The sequence below is a fragment of the Mirounga angustirostris genome, unplaced genomic scaffold (genome assembly GCF_029215605.1).
Source record: "Mirounga angustirostris isolate CCGP_5_RB_7025 unplaced genomic scaffold, mMirAng1.0.hap1 SCAF_6, whole genome shotgun sequence".
In the NCBI taxonomy this organism is placed as follows: Eukaryota; Metazoa; Chordata; class Mammalia; order Carnivora; family Phocidae; genus Mirounga; species Mirounga angustirostris.
This window is the reverse complement of record NW_026991714.1, coordinates 6,107,532-6,127,743: the sequence shown is the minus strand read 5'-3', so window position 1 is coordinate 6,127,743 and position 20,212 is coordinate 6,107,532. Positions and strand designations below refer to the sequence as shown.

General features: G+C 38.9%; 1 protein-coding gene across 5 annotated transcripts in view; it reads right to left on the bottom strand.

Annotated features, from left to right (window-relative positions):
• Window positions 1-20,212, bottom strand: part of ATF6 (activating transcription factor 6) — a 212,680-nt gene that overhangs the window by 175,211 nt on the left and 17,257 nt on the right. For all 5 annotated transcript variants that reach the window (XM_064593816.1, XM_064593814.1, XM_064593815.1 and 2 more), the window contains exons 4-7: window positions 19,395-19,501; window positions 11,789-11,918; window positions 10,742-10,945; window positions 2,825-3,045 (exon numbers count right to left, since the gene is read on the bottom strand). In XM_064593816.1, the coding sequence (XP_064449886.1) occupies window positions 2,825-3,045; window positions 10,742-10,945; window positions 11,789-11,918; window positions 19,395-19,501 (662 nt within the window). The remainder of the gene's footprint in view (window positions 1-2,824; window positions 3,046-10,741; window positions 10,946-11,788; window positions 11,919-19,394; window positions 19,502-20,212) is intronic.

The following is a 20,212-nucleotide window of genomic DNA, read 5'->3' as shown; positions in this document are numbered from 1 at the left end:
TTAAGCGTCTGCCTTCGGCTCAGGTCATGATCCCAGGGTCCTGGGATTGAGCCCCACGTCGGGCTCCCTGCTCCGCGGGAAGCCTGCTTCTCCCTCTCCCACTCCCCCTGCTTGTGTTCCCTCTCTTGCTGTGTCTCTCTCTGTCAAATAAATAAGTAAAATCTTAAAAAAAAAAAAAAAAAAGTATGGATGCAAGAGCAGAACAAACATGGTCTTTCACACCAAAGAAGTTATAGTGAATGTCTGACTAGCTGGTCAAAAAATAATTAATTGAAATGTTTAGATATTACAAAATGGGTCAGCAGAATACAATGATGAGTGCCAACATTAAGATGCTCATTATTCAGATATTAGCCTAGAAGAAAAAAGAAAAAGGCTTCCTCCTGCTTTTTGTTTTTTAAGATTTTATTTATTTGTCAGACAGAGAGAGAGACAGAGCACAAGCAGGGGGAGTGGGAAGCAGAGGGAGAAGCAGGCTCCCCGCTGAGCAGGGAGCCTGATGCAGGACTCGATCCCAGAACCCTGGGATCATGACCTGAGCCGAAGGCAGATGCTTAACCAACTGAGCAACCAGGCGTCCCCTTCTTCCTGTTTTTAAAGAACTTTAGGATGAGAAGAAACCTTTCTATAGTGTACCTGCACCTTTTCTAGCTGAGCCCTCTGGAATAACCCAGAACAATCATTCTGTTTTCCACACATCAACCTTCGTGTCCTGGAATCAGCTCCCAGACCTATGTTCAGTGTTCTCTTCTTCAGTTTAAAGAGTCATTCCAACCCTTAAACCATTCCTCTACCTAGGACATAGTTTCAAGACATCTTCCCTATCCTTGCCACACACCTCTGGACTGTCCCACGATCAGATATTAGAAGGCCAAGAATACAGACTAACACTATGCAAATAATTTAACAACTGTGACATACTGTTGATCTATATTTTTTTAAGTTCTAATTAGTCTTTACCTTTTTTCATGTCTAAGATATTTCATAATAAATAGTTTAAATGTCCTAACATGATATAAAGACAACTTTGAGGGGCACCTGGGTGGCTCAGTCAGCCGAGCGCTCGACTCTGGATTTCGGCTTGGGTCATGATCTCAGGGTGGTGGGACTGAGCCCCACATCAGGCTCCGTGGTTGGTGGGGAGTCTGCTTGATATTCTCTCTCTCCCTCTCTCTCTGCCCCTATCCCATAAAAAAGATGACTTTGAATATTTTCTATTGCTAGTTCCGTTTGGGAGTATCACAGAAGAAACATTCCAATTCATAATTTAAAGAGAATTAAAAGGAAATTTTAAAGGATCATTTTAAAAATACTCTCATCATTCTTAGCTGTCTCAGTCTCCTATGAAACACATTCCCTTTCTTTTACTGGCTGTATAACTTTTTAATTGAAAACAGCACAGGATATTTTTGGACTTTTGTTGTTACTTACTTATTGTGGAAATTTTCCCACACACCAAAAGGAGAGAAAGATTACCAACAATTTTGATGATTATCAACATTTTGCCGATCTTGTTTCCTCCATCCTGTGCTCCTCGCCCCCTGCCCCAGAGTATTTTAAGAAAATTCCAGCATCATATCATTTCATCTTCAACTGAAACACTTACTGTGTATTAGTGCCTATTACGCCATAACCACTGTGCTTAACCTTCTCTAGTGCTCAAAATAAATGAACATTAACAGTCAAGGCTAATCCTGTACTATCCATGTCTATTCTCGTTCGACTCTAATTTTCTTCAATGTCTGGATAAACACTGTTTTCAAAACCTATATAAACTATGAGAATTACTGTAGATCTTCAAAGTTCTACTTTCATCAGATAATATTCCTTTGTTATGGGTCTTTAAAATATTGCTGATTGAAATTACTTAGTTGTGTTCATTCAACAGTGGAACAATTTCACTACTGGGCTACTAACATGCTGGTTAATAAATTATGGTACATCAGATAATACTGCAATAACCTTAATAACTCACAAAATTTTGAAAGTATTTTGCACTACCTAAAGAAAAGGTAGAGGAGCAACATTAACAACCCATAATATCTACTTTTATTTTAAAGAAAACACATACGGGTTTGCCTTCCCAGTAACAATTTAAGAGAATCCACTGTCAAAATGATTATTTGACTTTAATTTCATTAAACTTTAGGCCCATAATATTCAATTACTACTTAATACATAACATGAGATATTTCTGTATCACTTTTAAAGAAAGCAAAAATTAGCTGGCAAATGCTATAATTGGCTTTAAGGAAGACAGGTCTTAGGAAACTTTCTGTGATTTATAAATTATTAAAAAAACAAAAACAAAAACAAAAACCCTAAGACATGCTAGAAAATCTGAGGATTTGCAAAGATGGGAATAGCAACTAATCATTAAGAGAGAGAACTCCTAACAGTAGCAAGTCATCATTATGCAGTGGTGAAAACCCTTCAATAAGTCAAGAGAGAAGGTAAATATAAACCCTGACAAAAAAATAGTCTACAGACTCTTATCTGGGAATTGCCAAAAACATTTCAATCAGGAGACATGGAAGAGTCTTGGAAAATACTACCGTCTGACTGGGTTGGGGGAGGGCCTTGAAGAATGTGAGAAGAGGGTTTGAAAGAAGGAGTTACAGAGGAAAGTATGTGTACATCCCTTTTCATCAAACAACTTCAGACTTTTTACAACCTTTTCGCTTAGATTCTAACATAATAATTTGCCAAGGCAATATAACAAACTTTAAAAAGCAAAAACAAGGCAACAAAAACAAAACGGTGTGCTTTGGCTTTGTTGTTTTTTTAAATCAGGTATGATAAAGCACGAAGTTTCAACACTTACATCCGAGCCCACGCTTCTCATGGTACTTTGCAGAACAGGTTTAGTCACTGAGAGTTTTCCATTCACTGGGCTGTTTGCCACAGGGGCCGGTACCACATTCACCATGTGATTAGGTAGCTGTGTGGCTCCCCCCGTGACAGCAAGGACTGGGGCAGAAGAGGGCAGAACTCCAGGAGCCTGAAGTTGTACAACGGCAGGCTGAGAAAGCATGACGGTCGGACCTGCAGTGGAGGAAAATGGGAAGGAGTCAGAGTGTGCATAACCATTGTGGCAAAGGACGGTGTTAAAATTTAGGTCTCTTCCGCAGATACAATAGGAGGAGGACACTGAGGGGATTTAAAACCACCAATTAAAACATAATCAACAGCAGCGCACACGCACAGTGATTTTTGTTGTTTTGCTTTGAATGAAACCAACTAAATTTGCTCCCTATGAAGTTATCAAGAACAATGTATTTCCACACCTTTTTCTCAGCTGTATCCAAGTCAAACTTGCTAAGTTATACATAGATTTCTCTATTAACCACTGAAATTTATGAGTGCTAAAAAGTATTTTTCATATTATAAATATGAATCTTTTATACTGAACACTGAGAGCCACGTATTTTAAATTAATAGGATTTAGAAATACAGCACCAAAAATATATAAACGGAGATTCAGTAACTCAGTATGTGGAAGGACAGGGGCTACAAATATCAAAAATGTTAAAACTTGCAGCAACATTTCCCACCAAGATATGGATGCAATCCAAGTATCCATTAATTGATGAATGGATGAAGAACATGTGGTGTATATATGCAATGGAATATTATTCAGCCACAAAAAATAATGAGATCTTGCCATTTGCAAAAACATGGATAGATCTAGAGAGCATTATGCTAAGTGAAATAAGTCAAAGAAAGACAAATACCGTATGATTTCACTCATATGTGGAATTTAAGAAACAAAACAAACGAACAGAGAAAAGAGACAACAACAAAAACAGACTCCGGGGCACCTGGGTGGCTCAGTCAATTAAGCGTCAGACTCTCAATTTCAGCTCGAGTCGTGATCTCAGGGCCATGAGAATGAGCCCTGTGTCAGGCTCCAAGCTGGGCATGGGGCCTGCTCGAGATTCTCTCTCTCCCTCTCCCTCTGCCGCCCCAGCCCCACTGCCCTGTCATACTCTGTCTCTAAAAAAAAACAGAAACAAAAATTAAAAAACAAACAGACTCTTAAATAAAGAGAACTGGTGGTTGCCATCAGGGAGGTGGGTGGGGGATGGGTGAAACAAAGGGGACAAAGAGTACACTTACTGTGATGAGCACTGAGTCATGTACAGAATTGTTCAGTCATTACACTGTACACCTGAAACTAATAACACTGTATGCTACTATTAAAAATATACATGGGGCGCCTGGGTGGCTCAGTTGGTTAAGCGACTGCCTTCAGCTCAGGTCATGATCCCAGGGTCCTGGGATCGAGTCCCGCATCGGGCTCCCGGCTCAGCGGGGAGCCTGCTTCTCCCTCTGACCCTCTCCCCTCTCATGCTGTTTCTCTCCTGCTCACTCTCTAATAAATAAATAAATAATCTTTAAAAAAAAAATACATATTTTTATAAAATTGTTCACAATATCCTTGTTAAAAAAAAACGTTGAGGGGCGCCTGGGTGGCTCAGTCGGTTAAGCGACTGCCTTTGGCTCAGGTCATGATCCTGGAGTCCCGGGATCAAGTCCCGCATCGGGCTCCCTGCTTGGCAGGGAGTCTGCTTCTCCCTCTGACCCTCCCCCCTCTCATGAGCTCTCTCTCTCTCTCATTCTGTCTCAAATAAATAAATAAAATCTTTAAAAAAACAAACAAACAAAAAAAAACGTTAAAACCATTTGAGATGAGTTCACAGTGAACAAGCACAGGAAACCAATCTGTAACTTAAAATAGTCTGTAGATAATACCAACTCCCCCTACACACACAAAATAGCTTCCAAATCTTTTCTTAATCTTCACATTTAACATTATTTTTTAAATTATGCTAATCTGAGGAGACTTAGTATCATTAACCTAAAGAAGACTCCCGTAACTCATAACTCTGCTCTATTAGAAATCTCACTTGCCTGCTGAATGCTTCCTTTCAGATCTGGCCAATTTTATAAGGTGCTGAAAGCCTCCCCCAATACCCACAGCTGCTTGAGCCTATCTAGCAAAAGAAAAGCACTACAGTAACCAGCAACTAATATTACATAAATATTTATAATTCTTCTTCAAGGAAAAAAAAAAGCATTATACTTCCAGCCAGTGTAACATGACCCACGTAAAATTCAGTTTGGTATTTCAAAGAATCAAGAAAAACTAAAAATCTAAATAATACTTCAGAACACCTGTTTAAGAACACCTATCTTAGCTTAAAAAAAAATCACTTAAAATCAAAGTCTTTGTTTCAGATGGCCTCAAAAAGCACACTAAAACTAGAATTTAGTTAATAGCATTTTATCCCAGATAAACTAATAACTTAGCAAGAAAGATCTAAAAGTAATTTCACAGATTTGTAATATGTACAATTTACTTGGACAAAAATGATCTCCAAACATTTTTATCTCCTTTTCCCTTGGAAAAACTTCTTTTATGAAATAAAAACATTTAAATGAGGAAATGACTCATAAGCAGATATAAATATGCTTAGGCCAAATATACAAATAAAAATACAAATAAAATAAAAAGCTCATGACCAAGTGTCAGGTTTTTTAATAACACTTATTAAGAAATTACAGTCTGGGGGGGGGTGCCTGGGTGGCTCAGTTCATTAAGCGTCCAACTCTTGGTTTTGGCCCAGGTCATGATCTCAGGGTCATGAGACTGAGACCCATGTAGGGCACCAAGCTCAGCAGGGAGTCTGCTTGAGATTCTCCCACGCTCTGCTCCTCCCCCTGCTCGCTTGCACACACGTGCACACTCTCAAATAAACAATATCTTAAAAAAAAAAAAGAAAGAAAATACAATCTGGTACTATGAGAAGACGTACTCCTTATCATGTAAAACTTAAACCAAGTGCTCCCACCCTGAACAGAATTACTTTTCTTTAATATCAAAAAGTATCATGGTCACCCAAGATGATCATGGCTGTCCTTTCAGTTGCAGGATTGAGAAAATACATGATGAGAAAAGGCTATTAAGAACTTAGTAACAGGGGCACCTGGGTGGCTCAGTCAGTTGGGCACCCGACTCTTGATCTCAGCTCAGGTCTTGATCTCAGACTCATGAGTTCAAGCCCCACACTGGGCTCCACACCGGGCATGAAGCCGACTTAAAACAACAACAACAAAACTTAGTAACAATTTAAAATAAATCCGTAGTTTATTAATCTGAACTATAGCCACGAAAATTTGAAAAACAGGGGTATAAAACAAATTATTCCGTCTACAGAAAATACCTGCCAGATATACGGGTTTGCAGATGCCTTGCAAAATATGCCACAGGCCACTACTCCCACCACCCATACCCTGGGGTCCACATCTGTAGGGTGGGAACCACTGAGTTAAACCAATACTTTGAGAAGAGCATTATTGGAAGCAGTGTTCCACATCTTCTCAGTCTAAAAATTACAATAAAGGGACGCCTGAGTGGCTCAGTCGTTAAGCGTCTGCCTTCGGCTCAGGTCATGATCCCAGGGTCCTGGGATCGAGCCCCCCATCGGGCTCCAGCCCCGCATCGGGCTCCCTGCTCGGCGGGAAGCCTGCTTCTCCCTCTCCCACTCCCCCTGCTTGTGTTCCTGCTCTCGCTGTGTCTCTCTCTGTCAAATAAATAATCTTAAAAAAAAAAAAAAGAATGATTTAAAAAAAAATTTATAATAAAAAGATTCCAGAACGAAACACTGTTTGGTGAACTTTGGGATTATTCCAAAGAGCAGAGGAGATGGTAAATGTAAAGAATTAAACATTTCAAAGAAAGGATCACACTTCTAGCTGCAGTTAACACATGCCAATGGCTTTGTGGTATTTCTTAAAACTAATTTAGAAAAATAACCCAAGTCTGTACCGTCCATTGCCTAGTTATCACCATCTCCTTGCTGAGAGAACTGCCTCATGGAGGAAAGGAGAGGGTGCAACACAGAGGCAGGATCTGTGTACCTAATGCGGCTCCCAGTCCTACCAGGCCACTGCTGCCTCCTGTTTTCTATAATGAACATCCCATGGTGCCCAACTATCCTCATATTACCTAGCATCCAAATCAAGAATCCTCTAAATATTCTAGGCATGTCTGGGTTCAAGACAGAATGGGGAGAAACTTCTATTACAACGTGTTCAAGAAAACGAAAAACTCTCATGGTGACTTGCTAAACAATGACCTGCTAGATGCTCATGGATCACAGAATGCAATGCAAAGGACTGTTTTGGGCCTTAAGTAGTTAGCAGCTGAACATAGTAACTAGTGTCCCTAGTGTGAAGACAGTCAAAAAGGACAACCATAAGACTGTTTATCCATTTCAGCATGCTCAAAATCCTCCCTGACATTACATACAAATTCCCCTTAATGGAACCACTGGAACATGGCTAGATTCAATGCTAAATACTTCTGACTACGTATGACTCACCGATTGTGACAGGTATTCTTCCTTTTCAATTTTCTTCAAGGATTTCAAACTATGTATCAAACATTTATTGAATGCCTACTTTGTCCAAAATAATATAGCTGTGTGACTTGGGGTAAATGATTCCTCTGTGTCTTAATTTTCTCATCTATAAAATGAAGATAATAATAGTACCCATCTTCACAGAGCCAATGTAATGATTAAATAAGATAATGCACTTAAACACAACAGTGTCTACCACACAGTAAGAACTTTAATGTTAGCTATTATATATTATTATTATTAATTTCCATTTCTTTTTTTTTTTTTTAAAGATTTTATTTATCTATTTGAGACAGAGAGAATGAGAGAGAGAGCACATGAGGGGGGGGGAGGGTCAGAGGGAGAAGCAGACTCCCTGCCGAGCAGGGAGCCCGATGCGGGACTCGATCCAGGGACTCCAGGATCATGACCTGAGCCGAAGGCAGTCACTTAACCAAGTGAACCACCCAGGCGCCCTATTAATTTCCATTTCTATATAACAGCTTCCATAAGGGCACTGCATATATTATTAATTCATTAGTTCTCATAGTCACTGTTATTTGTTTATGTAAATATGTTAACTCCCCAATTAGAATTCTGGAGATCAAAGAGCACATCTCCCCATTCCTTTAGAGGCAATCTAGTATCATGACTAATTAAACAGACTCTGAGCCAGACCACTGGGCTCCAGTTCTGCCTCTACTTCTCAGGAGCAGAATGACCTGGGGTAAGTTATGTTACCTCTATCCTCCATTTCAATGATTCTGCACTATTATCTACCCAACAAGCCCAAGATGTCGTAGGATATGTTCCTCTCTATCCTTCATCCCCCTTCCAAACCATCCAATAACCAAGCCTATGATTCTGCATGTTTTAACCTCTGCACCCTCTATCCTGGCTCTCCATTTTCACGGACATACCAGGCTTTCATCATCTCTCACTTGCACTCCTCCTAACAGTCTTAATGGATGTATAGGACTTGGTTAGAGAAGTTGTTTCAGGCAGACAGAATGGTCTGAGCCAAGAAACTAGGAAAAACGAGAGAATTCAAGGGACAGAGGTCAGACTGGTTGGGCTAGAAGAGGAAGTTGGGTTTATAAAAAGGAGTGATTATAATGTAAAGTTAGAAAACTAAACTGGAGCCAAACCACGGTGGGCTTTACTTCCAAGTTTGAGAATTTGAACTTAATCCTGTAAAAATTACTTCTTCTTTTTTAATGGTAAAAATATTTACTATTGATACTTACATTAATTATAAAATGCCTCTCCTATATTTCCCCTCTACCTCTTTATTTCAAATAAATGGAAAACATACACTTAAATCTGTATGTTACAACAACACCAACTCTCTGGACTGTACTACACAAGTGCCTTATATTAGCAAACATAAATACTATCTTCAGATAATGGGCAGGCACTGACATTCTGAATAATGTATGATTCAGGTTTCTGAACCTGATAAACTGCTCAGAAAAGAATGGTTTGTCTTCTATCAATTGAACATGGTCTGCTAGGAGCAAATTCTTAGGAATACCCCTTGCTTCACACACTAGTCATATTAATGTATGGCTTTTGCTTTTTATACTTGTGTTTTAAGAGCTTATGGAAACCATAATGAGGTTCTTCACAAGTTTAAATTCTTAACTTTTGGGAAGACATAGACCCTGTTGAGATCCTGATGAAAATAAGTTTTGGAGACTAACCCTAGAAAAACCACATATACAATAAATCTTACATTTTATTTCAAGTTCATGAACACTTAACATCCCTTCACAGACCACAAGAACACCCCTTCTACAGGACTGCTATTTTTCACATGAAAAAGGCAGCAGTTCTGACCCTGTACTGAATGGGCAGATATTTCAGGTTTGTCTAGGGTTTTGGTAGACTTTGATGGATTTTCACTGAATTGTTCAGTCCCCCACCTAGCTCTTCTCTTCATCAATGTCATATTGTCCATGACCTTGGAATAAAACAAAACTAACAGAGTAAAACTAGAAATCAAAAATTTTTTTTAAGATTTTTTATTTATTTATTTGACATAGAGAGAGAGAGAGAACAATTAGGCAGAGAGGCACGCAGAGGGAGAGGGAGAAGCAGGCTCCCCGCTGAGCAGGGAGCCCGATGTGGGACTCGATCCCAGGACCCTGGGATCATGACCTGAGCTGAAGGCAGCCGCTTAACCGGCTGAGCCCACCCAGGCGCCCTAGAAATCAAATTTATGACGTTGCTCTCATTAAAACTTGATCTTCTTGCTCCAAAGAAATGAATTAACAATCTAGAGCTGGAAACAGCCATAAAAGAAACATTTGTTTACAATCCATACACCATTGAGACCTAGTCTCAAATCCAGGGAAAGAACGTTGAACAGGTTTTCCATTACTCCTGTGTACACGTATCAGTATGAGAATGACAGATAATCTGCCTAAGACATCTTCATATGCAAATGATTCCTGTGTCTGCACACTCCCAAACCCTCAAACATGTTCTTTCAATACTACAGTTCGTGCAGAATCAAGTATGTGAGGCCATCTGGTGGATAAAATATAGAAACACACACATTCTTAACTATGTGAAGACAAGAGTTGAGATCTCTTCCTAATGCCCTCACTCAAGATCATGTTTACTAAAGCATGCTGCTTCTGCAGAGAGAAAGAGCCTGATCCTATTGCCGAAACTCACCTATTAGACCTGTGATGTTATTTACATACTGACCTCTCCTTAAAAAGAAGAGTTCATGAAAAAAACAAACGAACAACAAAAAAAAAAACCCCAAGAGTTCATGGACACAAAAACCTCAGGATAGGGCGCCTGGGTGGCTCAGCTGGTTAAGCGACTGCCTTCAGCTCAGGTCATGATCCTGGAGTCCCGGGATCGAGTCCCGCATCGGGCTCCCTGCTCGGCAGGGAGTCTGCTTCTCCCTCTGACCCTCCCCTCTCTCATGTACTCCCTCTCTCTCATTCTCTCTCTCAAATAAAAATAAATAAAATCTTTAAAAAAAAAAAAAAATCTCAGGATAGAATGGTACCAAGAAAGTTCCTGGATTTTCTTCATTACAAGTGGTTATATAAAACCACAAGCCTGACAGACAGGTGTTTTCATAATTAAAACTGTAAGAAAAAAGAAGTATCAGATATAATTAATCTCGAGAGCCATCTACCTTGTTAGGACGGGAACCGCATGTTAGTCATCTCTGCGACATCCTCAAAACCAAGGACAATTCCTGGCACACAGCATGTGCTCAGAAATTATAACCTGAGCTAAAACAAATGACATGAGGCAAGCCTTAGTGCCCATCAATTAAACATACGCAGCCTCGAATGCCACTCAGGTACCTTTAGCGGGTGCAGGATGTATGCTGATAATCGGCTGCTGCTTTGCCAACGGCATAAGGGTGGGTAGTGTCTGAATAATGATGGTTTTCGCTGGAACGCCAGAATTTGTCTGAGTCTTGGGTGCTGCTGGAAGCAATAATGGCTTGGGCTGAACTGAAGGTTTTGAATTCATCTGAATTTTTTTCTTTGGAGTCAGTCCATTTTCTGGAGAAAATCCAAACAAACCACAAATCAATGTGAAAGCAATTCCTAGAAAACGGATTCTATTATACACTTTTTCTACACATTATCTTTACCTCTGAGTAACTATCCTTACCTGGAGTTTAAGCATAGCTATCTATACCTTAATGGACTAAAAAAAAAAAGTCCTTAATCTGAGGTCTACCCCCCTTTTTTGAGGTATAATTGACATATTATATTGATTTCAGGGGTACAACATGATTTGGTATTTGTATCACAAAAGGATTACCACAAGAAGTCTAGTTAACATCTGCTACCACACACAGTTAAAGAGCTCTTTTTCCTTGTGATGAAACTTATAAGATCTAATCTCTTAGCAACTGTCAAATATACAACACAGTATTACTAACTATAGTCACCATGCTGTACATCACGTCCCCATGACTTATTTTAGAAGTCAAATGAGATCTTCCTTTCTGACCACACTGATGGTCAAAATGATGGTTTTCACTGGAATGACTATACTGCAGCTTTGGGAAGGAGATATATGAACTGGTAAAGGAGAACAGCTAAAAATCACTGAATAAGGCCTGAAGATTAAGAGGTAATAAATGTCACACCCAAATGTCCCTCACATTCAATATTTTTAACTGAATCTTTGAATTCTCTCCTGAAGATGATGAGGCCTCCATCTACTTTAAAACATTTTTCACCTGTAAAGACAAGACAACCAAGGAAGACAGGTCCACTATTTTAAGAACAAAAAGCCAGCTTAATAAACATGCACTTAATCCAGTATTTTCTTTTTAAAAATGGAACCTAAGTTCAGTCCAACTTAGAACAGAAGTTAGGAGCTGGGAGTCATACCAGTTTTGCTCCTAGGACCAATGATGGGCTTATCTTCTTTCAGTGCCTCTACTGAGGAGGGACTATGAGAGCTTTCACCATATAAGGAAAGGGGAGACATCTGGGAAGCAGACGACAAATCCAACTCCTCCTGTAGCAAAATAAAATACAAACAAATTCATGGAGAAGAATATAATTCTTGAACAGAAAATGGCTTAGAGAGGCAAGATCCATACATAAACGAACATTCTAGGACAACTTCAAGGCAAAGGTATGATATATTAGAAACTTTATGTACTAAGTACTAAGAGACTATGGATAAAGTAACATTATCCATCAATACAAGAGGAAAAATAATTCAAATTGCAGAGGACATCTATGTCATCCTCTTGTATTAAAGATGGGAATCACTGATCTGTTCCTACATTTCCTCCCACACACTTGATATTTACTTGGTTCCTAGCCATACAAACATTTGGTATAAGACTATGGTTAAAATGCCAATATCCTTTCCCCCAATCTCTTATTCAGTAGTCTTATAAGAAACTCAAAACATGGGCGCCTGGGTGGCTCAGTCGTTAAGCGTCTGCCTTCAGCTCAGGTCATGATCCCAGGGTCCTGGGATCGAGTCCCACATCGGGCTCCCTGCTCAGCGGGAAGCCTGCTTCTCCCTCTCCCACTCCCCCTGCTTGTGTTCCTGTTCTCGCTGTCTCTCTCTGTCATATAAATAAATAAAATCTTTAAAAAAAAAAAAAAAGAAAAAGAAACTCAAAACAAATAATTCTTACTATTTTTCTTTTTCATTTATTAATGCTGCCTTTGTCCCAAATGTTTTGAAAGAAAGACAAACACTGAAAGGAACAGGGCTATTTTCTTTTATTTAATGGGTGACTTGTTAATACAGAGATGTATAAAGATAACATTTTCCCAGTCTTTTAACATTCAGTGGATCTGTCTCATTTCGTTGCCATAAGGAAACTTAACATAGGATAAAAGTAGCACTTCTATTCTGAGAGGAAAATTAAAGATTTTATTTATTTGAGAGAGCATGAGCTAGGGGAGGGGCAGAGAGAGAGAGGGAGAAGCAGACTCCCCACTGAGTAGAAAGCTGGATGCGGATGCGGAGCTCAATACCAGGACCCTGAGATCATGATCTGAGCTGAAGGCAGACACTTAACCGACTGAGCCACCCAGGTGCCCCACAAAGGCAATTTTTTTTTGGATCAGATAAGAAAAAAGAATCAAAATGACCTGGAGAGAATATGGTCACTCCCAGTCATGCTGGTAAGAATGACAACTGCTTCATTCATTCATCCTCAACACCTACTCAGCACGTAGCCATAAGCTGGGCTCTGTGAACCTTAGAGAGTATTTCAGATGATATTTGGAATAAACCAGAGAGTACAAGATAATAACACAGGAAGATATGATTCTCTTCATGGCCTAAGATGCTTAAAAGGTATTTCATAACATTCAGCAAGTACCCCTTACAAAAGTCCTAGAAAACAAGGATTAGAGGGATACTTTCTTAACATTAAAAAAAAAAAAAAAGCTATGTATAATTGCATAGCCAATGTCATACTTAATGGTGAAATACTAAATGCAGTACCATTTAAGTCAGGATAAGAAACATAACTGCTTTTTCTATAATTCTAGCAAACATAATTATACTAGAAAATGAAATAAAAGGAATAAATATTAAAATAGAAGAGACAGAAGAAGTACCTTTGTAAGGTGACATGCTGTCTACTTAGAACACATATAAAAACCAATAAAAAAACATTTCACTATGAAAATATTGTATGAATAATCATTTAAAAAAATAATAAAAAAGATCTCACCCACAAGAGCTGTAACAGTTATAAAATACCTAGGAGTTAATTTTCTAAGGAATGTACAGAGCCTATATAAAGAAATTTCAAAACTTAATTTAGTTACATAAAAGGTAACTTGACTACACAAAGAGACATAAGATATTCTTTCACAGAATGATTATAAAGGTGATACAACTTGGGAAACTGGCTCACTTAGAGAAAATTAAAACTAGATCCCTAACTAACATCACATAGTAAGGTAGACTCTAAAGGTATTAAGAAGGGATGCCTGGGTGGCTCAGTCAGTTAGGCGTCTGCCTTCAGCTCACGTCATGATCCCAGGTTCCTAGGATCAAGCCCCATGTTGGGCTCTCTGCTCAGAGGGGAGCCTGTTTCTCCTTCTCCCCCTCCCTCTGCCTGGCGTTCTGCCTGCTCTCGCTCTCTGTGTCAAATAAATAAATAAAATCTTCAAAAAAAAAATAAAAAATTGAATTTTTTTTAAAAAGGTATTAAGAAATTTTGGGGCCCCTGGGTGGCTCAGTCAGTCAAGCCTCTGCCTTCAGCTCAGGTCATGATCCCAGCATCCTGGGATTGAGGCCCACATCGGGCTCCCTACTCAGCAGGGAGTCTGCTTCTCCCTCTGCCCCTCACCCCACTCTCTCACTCTGAGTCTCAAATAAATAAATAAAATTTTTAAAAAATAATAAATAAAGGTATTAAGAAATCTAAATGTGAAAGGTAAATCATGTAGTTAATAGAAAAAAATATTGGAGAATATCTTTGCGGCCTACAAGCAGAGAAAGACTTCTTTTAAAAAACTTCAAAAAATAAACCAAAAAGGCAAATGGAAAAAAAGATTAATCTGAGTATTCAAAATTAGAAATTTCTACTCAATAAAGACTGCAAAGCTAATAGGTAATAGAAAGTAAAAAGATATATGTAATGTCTAAACCCAACGAAGTTACTATCTCAAATATAGAAGAAATTCTTGCAAGTGAGTAAGAAAAAGACAACTCAATAGAAAAACTGGCAAAAGACAGGAATAAACAATTTATAAAAGAAAAAATATCCAAATCCAAAAGGCCATGTAAAGAAATGTTGATTACATGTAATGTTTGATTACATGTAAAGGCCATGTAATCAAAGAAATATGAATTAAAACAAAACAAACAATAAAAAATTTACACCATCTGGCAAAAATCAGAAAGCCAGGCAATGCTGAGCATTAGCAGTGAAGAAAAGCTACAAGGATCCTCCAGCACTTTTGCTGGGACTGCAGACTACCACAGGTGTCCAGAGAGCAAGATGGCAGCACTTGTCAAATGAAATATCTGCACTCTACCTCTCAGCAATTCCACTCCTGGGCGTACATCCCGAAGGAATCCTCACATGGACCCATAAAAGGTCATTTTGACAATGCTCACTGTGATGGAGGTAAAATAGAGTGAACATATCCGTGAAGTGTTGTGCAGTTAGATGCAATACCAAACAATATGAATTGATCTTAAAAACATTGTGTTGAGGGGCGCCTGGGTGGCTCAGTTGGTTAAGCGACTGCCTTCGGCTCAGGTCATGATCCTGGAGTCCCGGGATCGAGTCCCGCATCGGGCTCCCTGCTCGGCAGGGAGTCTGCTTCTCCCTCTGATCCTCCTCCCTCTCATGCTCTCTGTCTCTCATTCTCTGTCTCTCAAATAAATAAATAAAATCTTAAAACAAAACAAAACAAAAAAAAACATTGTGTTGATTTTTAAAAGAAATACAAAGAAATCTAACATAATAACATCATTTACATAAACTATTTAAGTCAGTGAGAACAAGATGAACTTTTTGTACTGGAACCATTCTTTTGATAGTCATCTGGGAAAAGAGAAATTTAGATTTGGTCTCACATCATACACCAGGATAATTTCAAATGGATCAGAGATCTAAATTAAAAATAAAACCTTATAGGGGCACCTGGGTGGCTCAGTTAGTTGAGCGTCCAACTCTTGATTTTGACTCAGGTCAGGAGCATTGGGCTCCAAGCTCAACAGGGAGTCTGCTTGAGATTCTCTCCCTCCCCTTCTCCCTTTGCCCCACCCTCCATCCCCTTCAGTGTGCTAATAAATACATCTTTAAAAATAAATAAAAATAAAACCTTATAAAAATATGTATTAACAGTCACTGAGAAAATATTTCTTGCTCATGAATGGACATAGAGGGCATCAGGCTAAGTGAAATCAGTCGGACTGAGAAAGACAAAGACCATAGGAGTTCACTCATTTGTAGTATCTAAGAAACAAATGAATAAACAAACAAGCAAACAAAAATATTCCTTGCTGAATAATTTGACCCTAAAGCCACTAGAAGGGACAGAGCAAGACAGCATCGATGCAGAGAGGTAGGCTGGTAGAGTGTCAAGAGTCCAAACTGAGTTAGGTAGGGAGAGTGTTCACATGGGGATGGGCAGAACACTCCAGCATTGGGAGTCAGAACAGGGTGATAAGGGCATCAAAATTGGGTCAGCCTGATTTATCAAAAAGCCCAATGAAGACATATTAAAAGAACACAGAAGTCTGTGTGAAGGAAGTTGCACTGTCCAAATCCAGGGCAACATAAGAATCAGAATAATTACAATAATGGATTACAACCTGTTGAATAAAATAAGAAACCGTAAGCCCATACTGATATAAAGAAATAAACAGATAAACTTAAGCTTTGCTGAGAAACTGGACTTTTTTTTTACATCATTTTAAAGTACTGCCTCACAAAATATTTATAGCAAAGACAGAAAGAACAACTTCACAGTGGAAAAGCCTGGCAGACATTACCTTAACTAAGTGAACAAAGTGAACTTCATCAGTAATGACAAATTGAAATTGTGTGCCATCTCATCAAAAGTAAATGAAACAGACACAGCATCACCTCGGTGATATTCCTGCCATGGATACAAAACCTGAATCTAATCCCTAGGACACATCAGACAAACCCAACTGGGTTTGGGAACATTCTACATAATAACTAGTCTTTAATCTCCACCAGTGACAAGGTCATGAAAGCTGAGGAAGAATAAATCATTTCACCTGGAGGAAATGAAAGAGAAAAGCCAACCAAATATGATGCTGGATTCTACACCAGATTCTGTTGCTCATCTAAGGGGTATCTCTCAGACAACTGGCACAAGCTATGTGGGAGTTGAAGACTAGATGAAGGTAATGTATCAATGTTTATTTCCTGATTTTAGTGATTGCATTGTGGCTACAGAGGGCAATCCTTGCTTGTAGAAACTAAGACAGTGAGGTATTTGGGGGTGATAAACATCAGGTTGGCAATTTACTCTCCAATGGTTCAGGGAAAAAAAGTTATTTGAAATGTCCTTGTAACATTTCTTTAAGTCTGAGATTATTCCAAACAAAAAGTTGATACAAACAAGAATAAAAATACTATAACCTCTGAGGGGTAAAAACCCTCTTCTGAATGACCAAAAAAAAAAGGCAATAGAAGATTGGTAATTTGGCTATGGAAAAAAGTATGCCTGGAGAAAATAAACACCAGACATAAAGCATCAAGACAAATGACAAATTGGGGAAAAAACACTTGTTAACTTACTTTACAAACTGAGGGCTAATAATCCTAATATGTAATAAAACAACCTAAACATTTGAGGAGAAAAAGACCAACACAATCCAATAGAAAAGTGAACCAAAATTTGAATGGATAGTTCATTTAAAAAGAAATACAAATAGGCCTTATACACATGAGATATTTGAAAAGATGTTCAACCACACTTAGAATAAAACAAATAGAGAACAAAGCACGCGTGGAGCAACAGTGGGAATACCGGCCCCTCACGCGCTGCTGGTCAGACCGCACGACAGCACAACCCTACGGAGGGGAACCTGGCTATAATCCACAACATTACAAATGTATTCACCCTGATCTCCACAATCTCACTTCTAGGATTATATCCCAAAGACATCCTGGCAAAAATATAATGTGACTTGTGTAACATGTTATTCACTACAGCCTTATTTGAGACTGGAAAGGACTGAGAATACAAAGGTTCGTCAATAAGGAAATCACTGAAGAAAGCATGATATATCCACACAATGGATATATCATGGAACAGCATGCAGCCATAAAAAGGAATGAGAAAGATCCTATATCCTGAAACTGGACTTACCTCCAAGATATACCACTAAGTTAAATAAGCAAAGTGCAGAACAAGGTATAGAGTATGCTACCTTTTGTGTGAGGATGGATGGGAAGGAAAGGATAGAAATCAGGCTTCTGTAAATATACCTTGTTATATACTTTTGGGTCGCTCAGTCGGTTAAGTGTCCACCTTCGGCTCAGGTCATGATCCCCGGGTCCTGGGATCGAGCCCCGCATCGGGCTCCCTGCTCAGCAGGGAGTCTGCATCTCCCTCTGCCCCTCCCCAGCTCGTGCTCTCTCTCTCTCTCTCTCACACACACACACACACACACACACACAAATAAATTTTTAAAAAAAATTTTTTAAAGATTTAACAAATTTTTTAAATTAAATCATTTGGAGAAATTGTGGGACCACAAAGAACCTCCAATGGCAGCAATCAGAGAAAAGCTTCACAGAGGAAGTTGTTTTTGAACTGGGACTAAAAGAGGATGATTAGGAGTTTTACAAGAGAAGAAAAAAAACAGGGCTATTCTAGGCAGAAGAGCATGTACAAAAATCTACAAGTGTGAAAGCAGAGATCTCGCTGCTCTCATTCACTGCCAGGCTTTGAACAGCGTCTGGCACAGTTGCTGAGGAGTACAGAGTGTGGGAGCTCTGAGGTGGGATCCCACAGGGTTCGAAGGGGAAAGTGAAAGTAGCAAGGGAGAATGCGCCAGGAAGGTAAGCAGGAGCCGGGTCGTGAAGGGCCTAGTACTCCGGAAGTTTGCATTTCATCTTGAATTTCATCCTGGGAAGTCATTATAAGGTTTAAGCAAAAGACTGACATGATCAAATTTATCATTCTGAAAGATTTCTCTTTGAAGATTCCTCTGCTAAGAAAAGTTGGGGGAGTCAGGAGGCAGAGAGGCCAGTTAAAATCCTATTGACTTAATCCCACAGAGATGATGATGATGGCCTGGCAGAGGCAAAGAAGATGAATCACAGAGACATTAACTAGATTGAACTGTCCGGATTTCATAGTTGACTAGATGCTGAGTCGGCCAGAATGAAGATACCTCAATTTACAGCAGATATAATGTACTGAAATATTAATTTGAATTTTTCTCCTTAAATTTTCCCTTCCCCCATTCAAAAAAGTACCTAAATACTTTAGTATTTCCTTTTCCCATGCTCAGAGCTTTTGTCTGGATGGAGAACAGAAGCATTTTTAAGAAGTTACCAGATTTTTATAAAAACCTTAGCCCATTCAAAGGTAGTACTTAGCCCTCCTGATTTAAGGAATCCATTCTAGGTTCTATGGCCAAGGAGTTACAAATCAAACCATCTTAGAGTCCTCCCTGTCCTCAAAGAATGTATATTCTGACAGGCAGGAGAGAGGACAGCAGGGAGAAAAGACAGTAAGCCAATAAACAAAAAATACTGGTTACTGGTAAAGTGCGAAGAAACCACTGAAACAATGAAATCATAAAGGCAAGAACACCGGGGAAGGAGGGCAAAACCAGAGACGAAGAACTTGCTAGCTCTCCCAAGGCCCTTCCTGGAAACTCAGGTTCCTCGGGATTAAATGAGATCATAAGGTTCACATTAGCATTTCATAAATGATAAGTGCATCCTCCATATGCATATTTCCCAGATAGCATTATGACCAAAATCACAGTAGAAGACTGGCTACTTACAGGAACATGCTGAGTTGAAGAGTAAGAGTCCACTGACTGAGGAGAGGAGACTGAACAACTTGAGGAGGCTGGAGAAAGTGGCTGAGGTTCTGCCTTAACATCTTTAACTGAAAAACATGGAATAAAAATTTTCCCATTGGACACTATCATCTCAAAATAAAATGAATAAGAAAGAGGGTAAAATCTACTCTTAAAATTCAATCATATTGAAGCTAAGGTCACCAAAATGCATCATCAAATGAAAATTCAAGATGCAGAAAACAGTGTATCTAGTATGCTACCGTTTGTGCAATACATTATACATGTGTATATGTATATATCTTCTCCCATCTGCGCTAATTCTCTGAAAGGATAAACATAACAAATTGGTGACTGTGGCTGTCTCTGGGGAGAATGTGCTGGCTAAGGAACAACAGCTGAAGGAGACATTTTTCTACCCTATAGACTTTTTGTAATTTTTTAATATTATACCATATGCAAAAAAATTATAGATTCCTCCAAAAATAACTTTTAAAAACATAAGAAATCAGAAATGATTATTTTGGAAAACATTTTTTACAATACCATTAAAACTCACAAAAATGTTCCTACCTTTTGCTAAACTTCATTTATAAAAATTTATTGAGCAACTACAGCCCAATGTTTTCCAAAATTAGCTGCAAAATATCCACCATCCCTCATAATCTATAACGTGATCTTACCCTTCCCCATCAAGAAGTAGCATCTATTCCCCTCCGTTTGAATCAGGGTGGGCTTAAGACTCCTTCAATCAACAGAGTATGGAAGTAATGCTACATGAATTCCAAGGCTGGGTTACA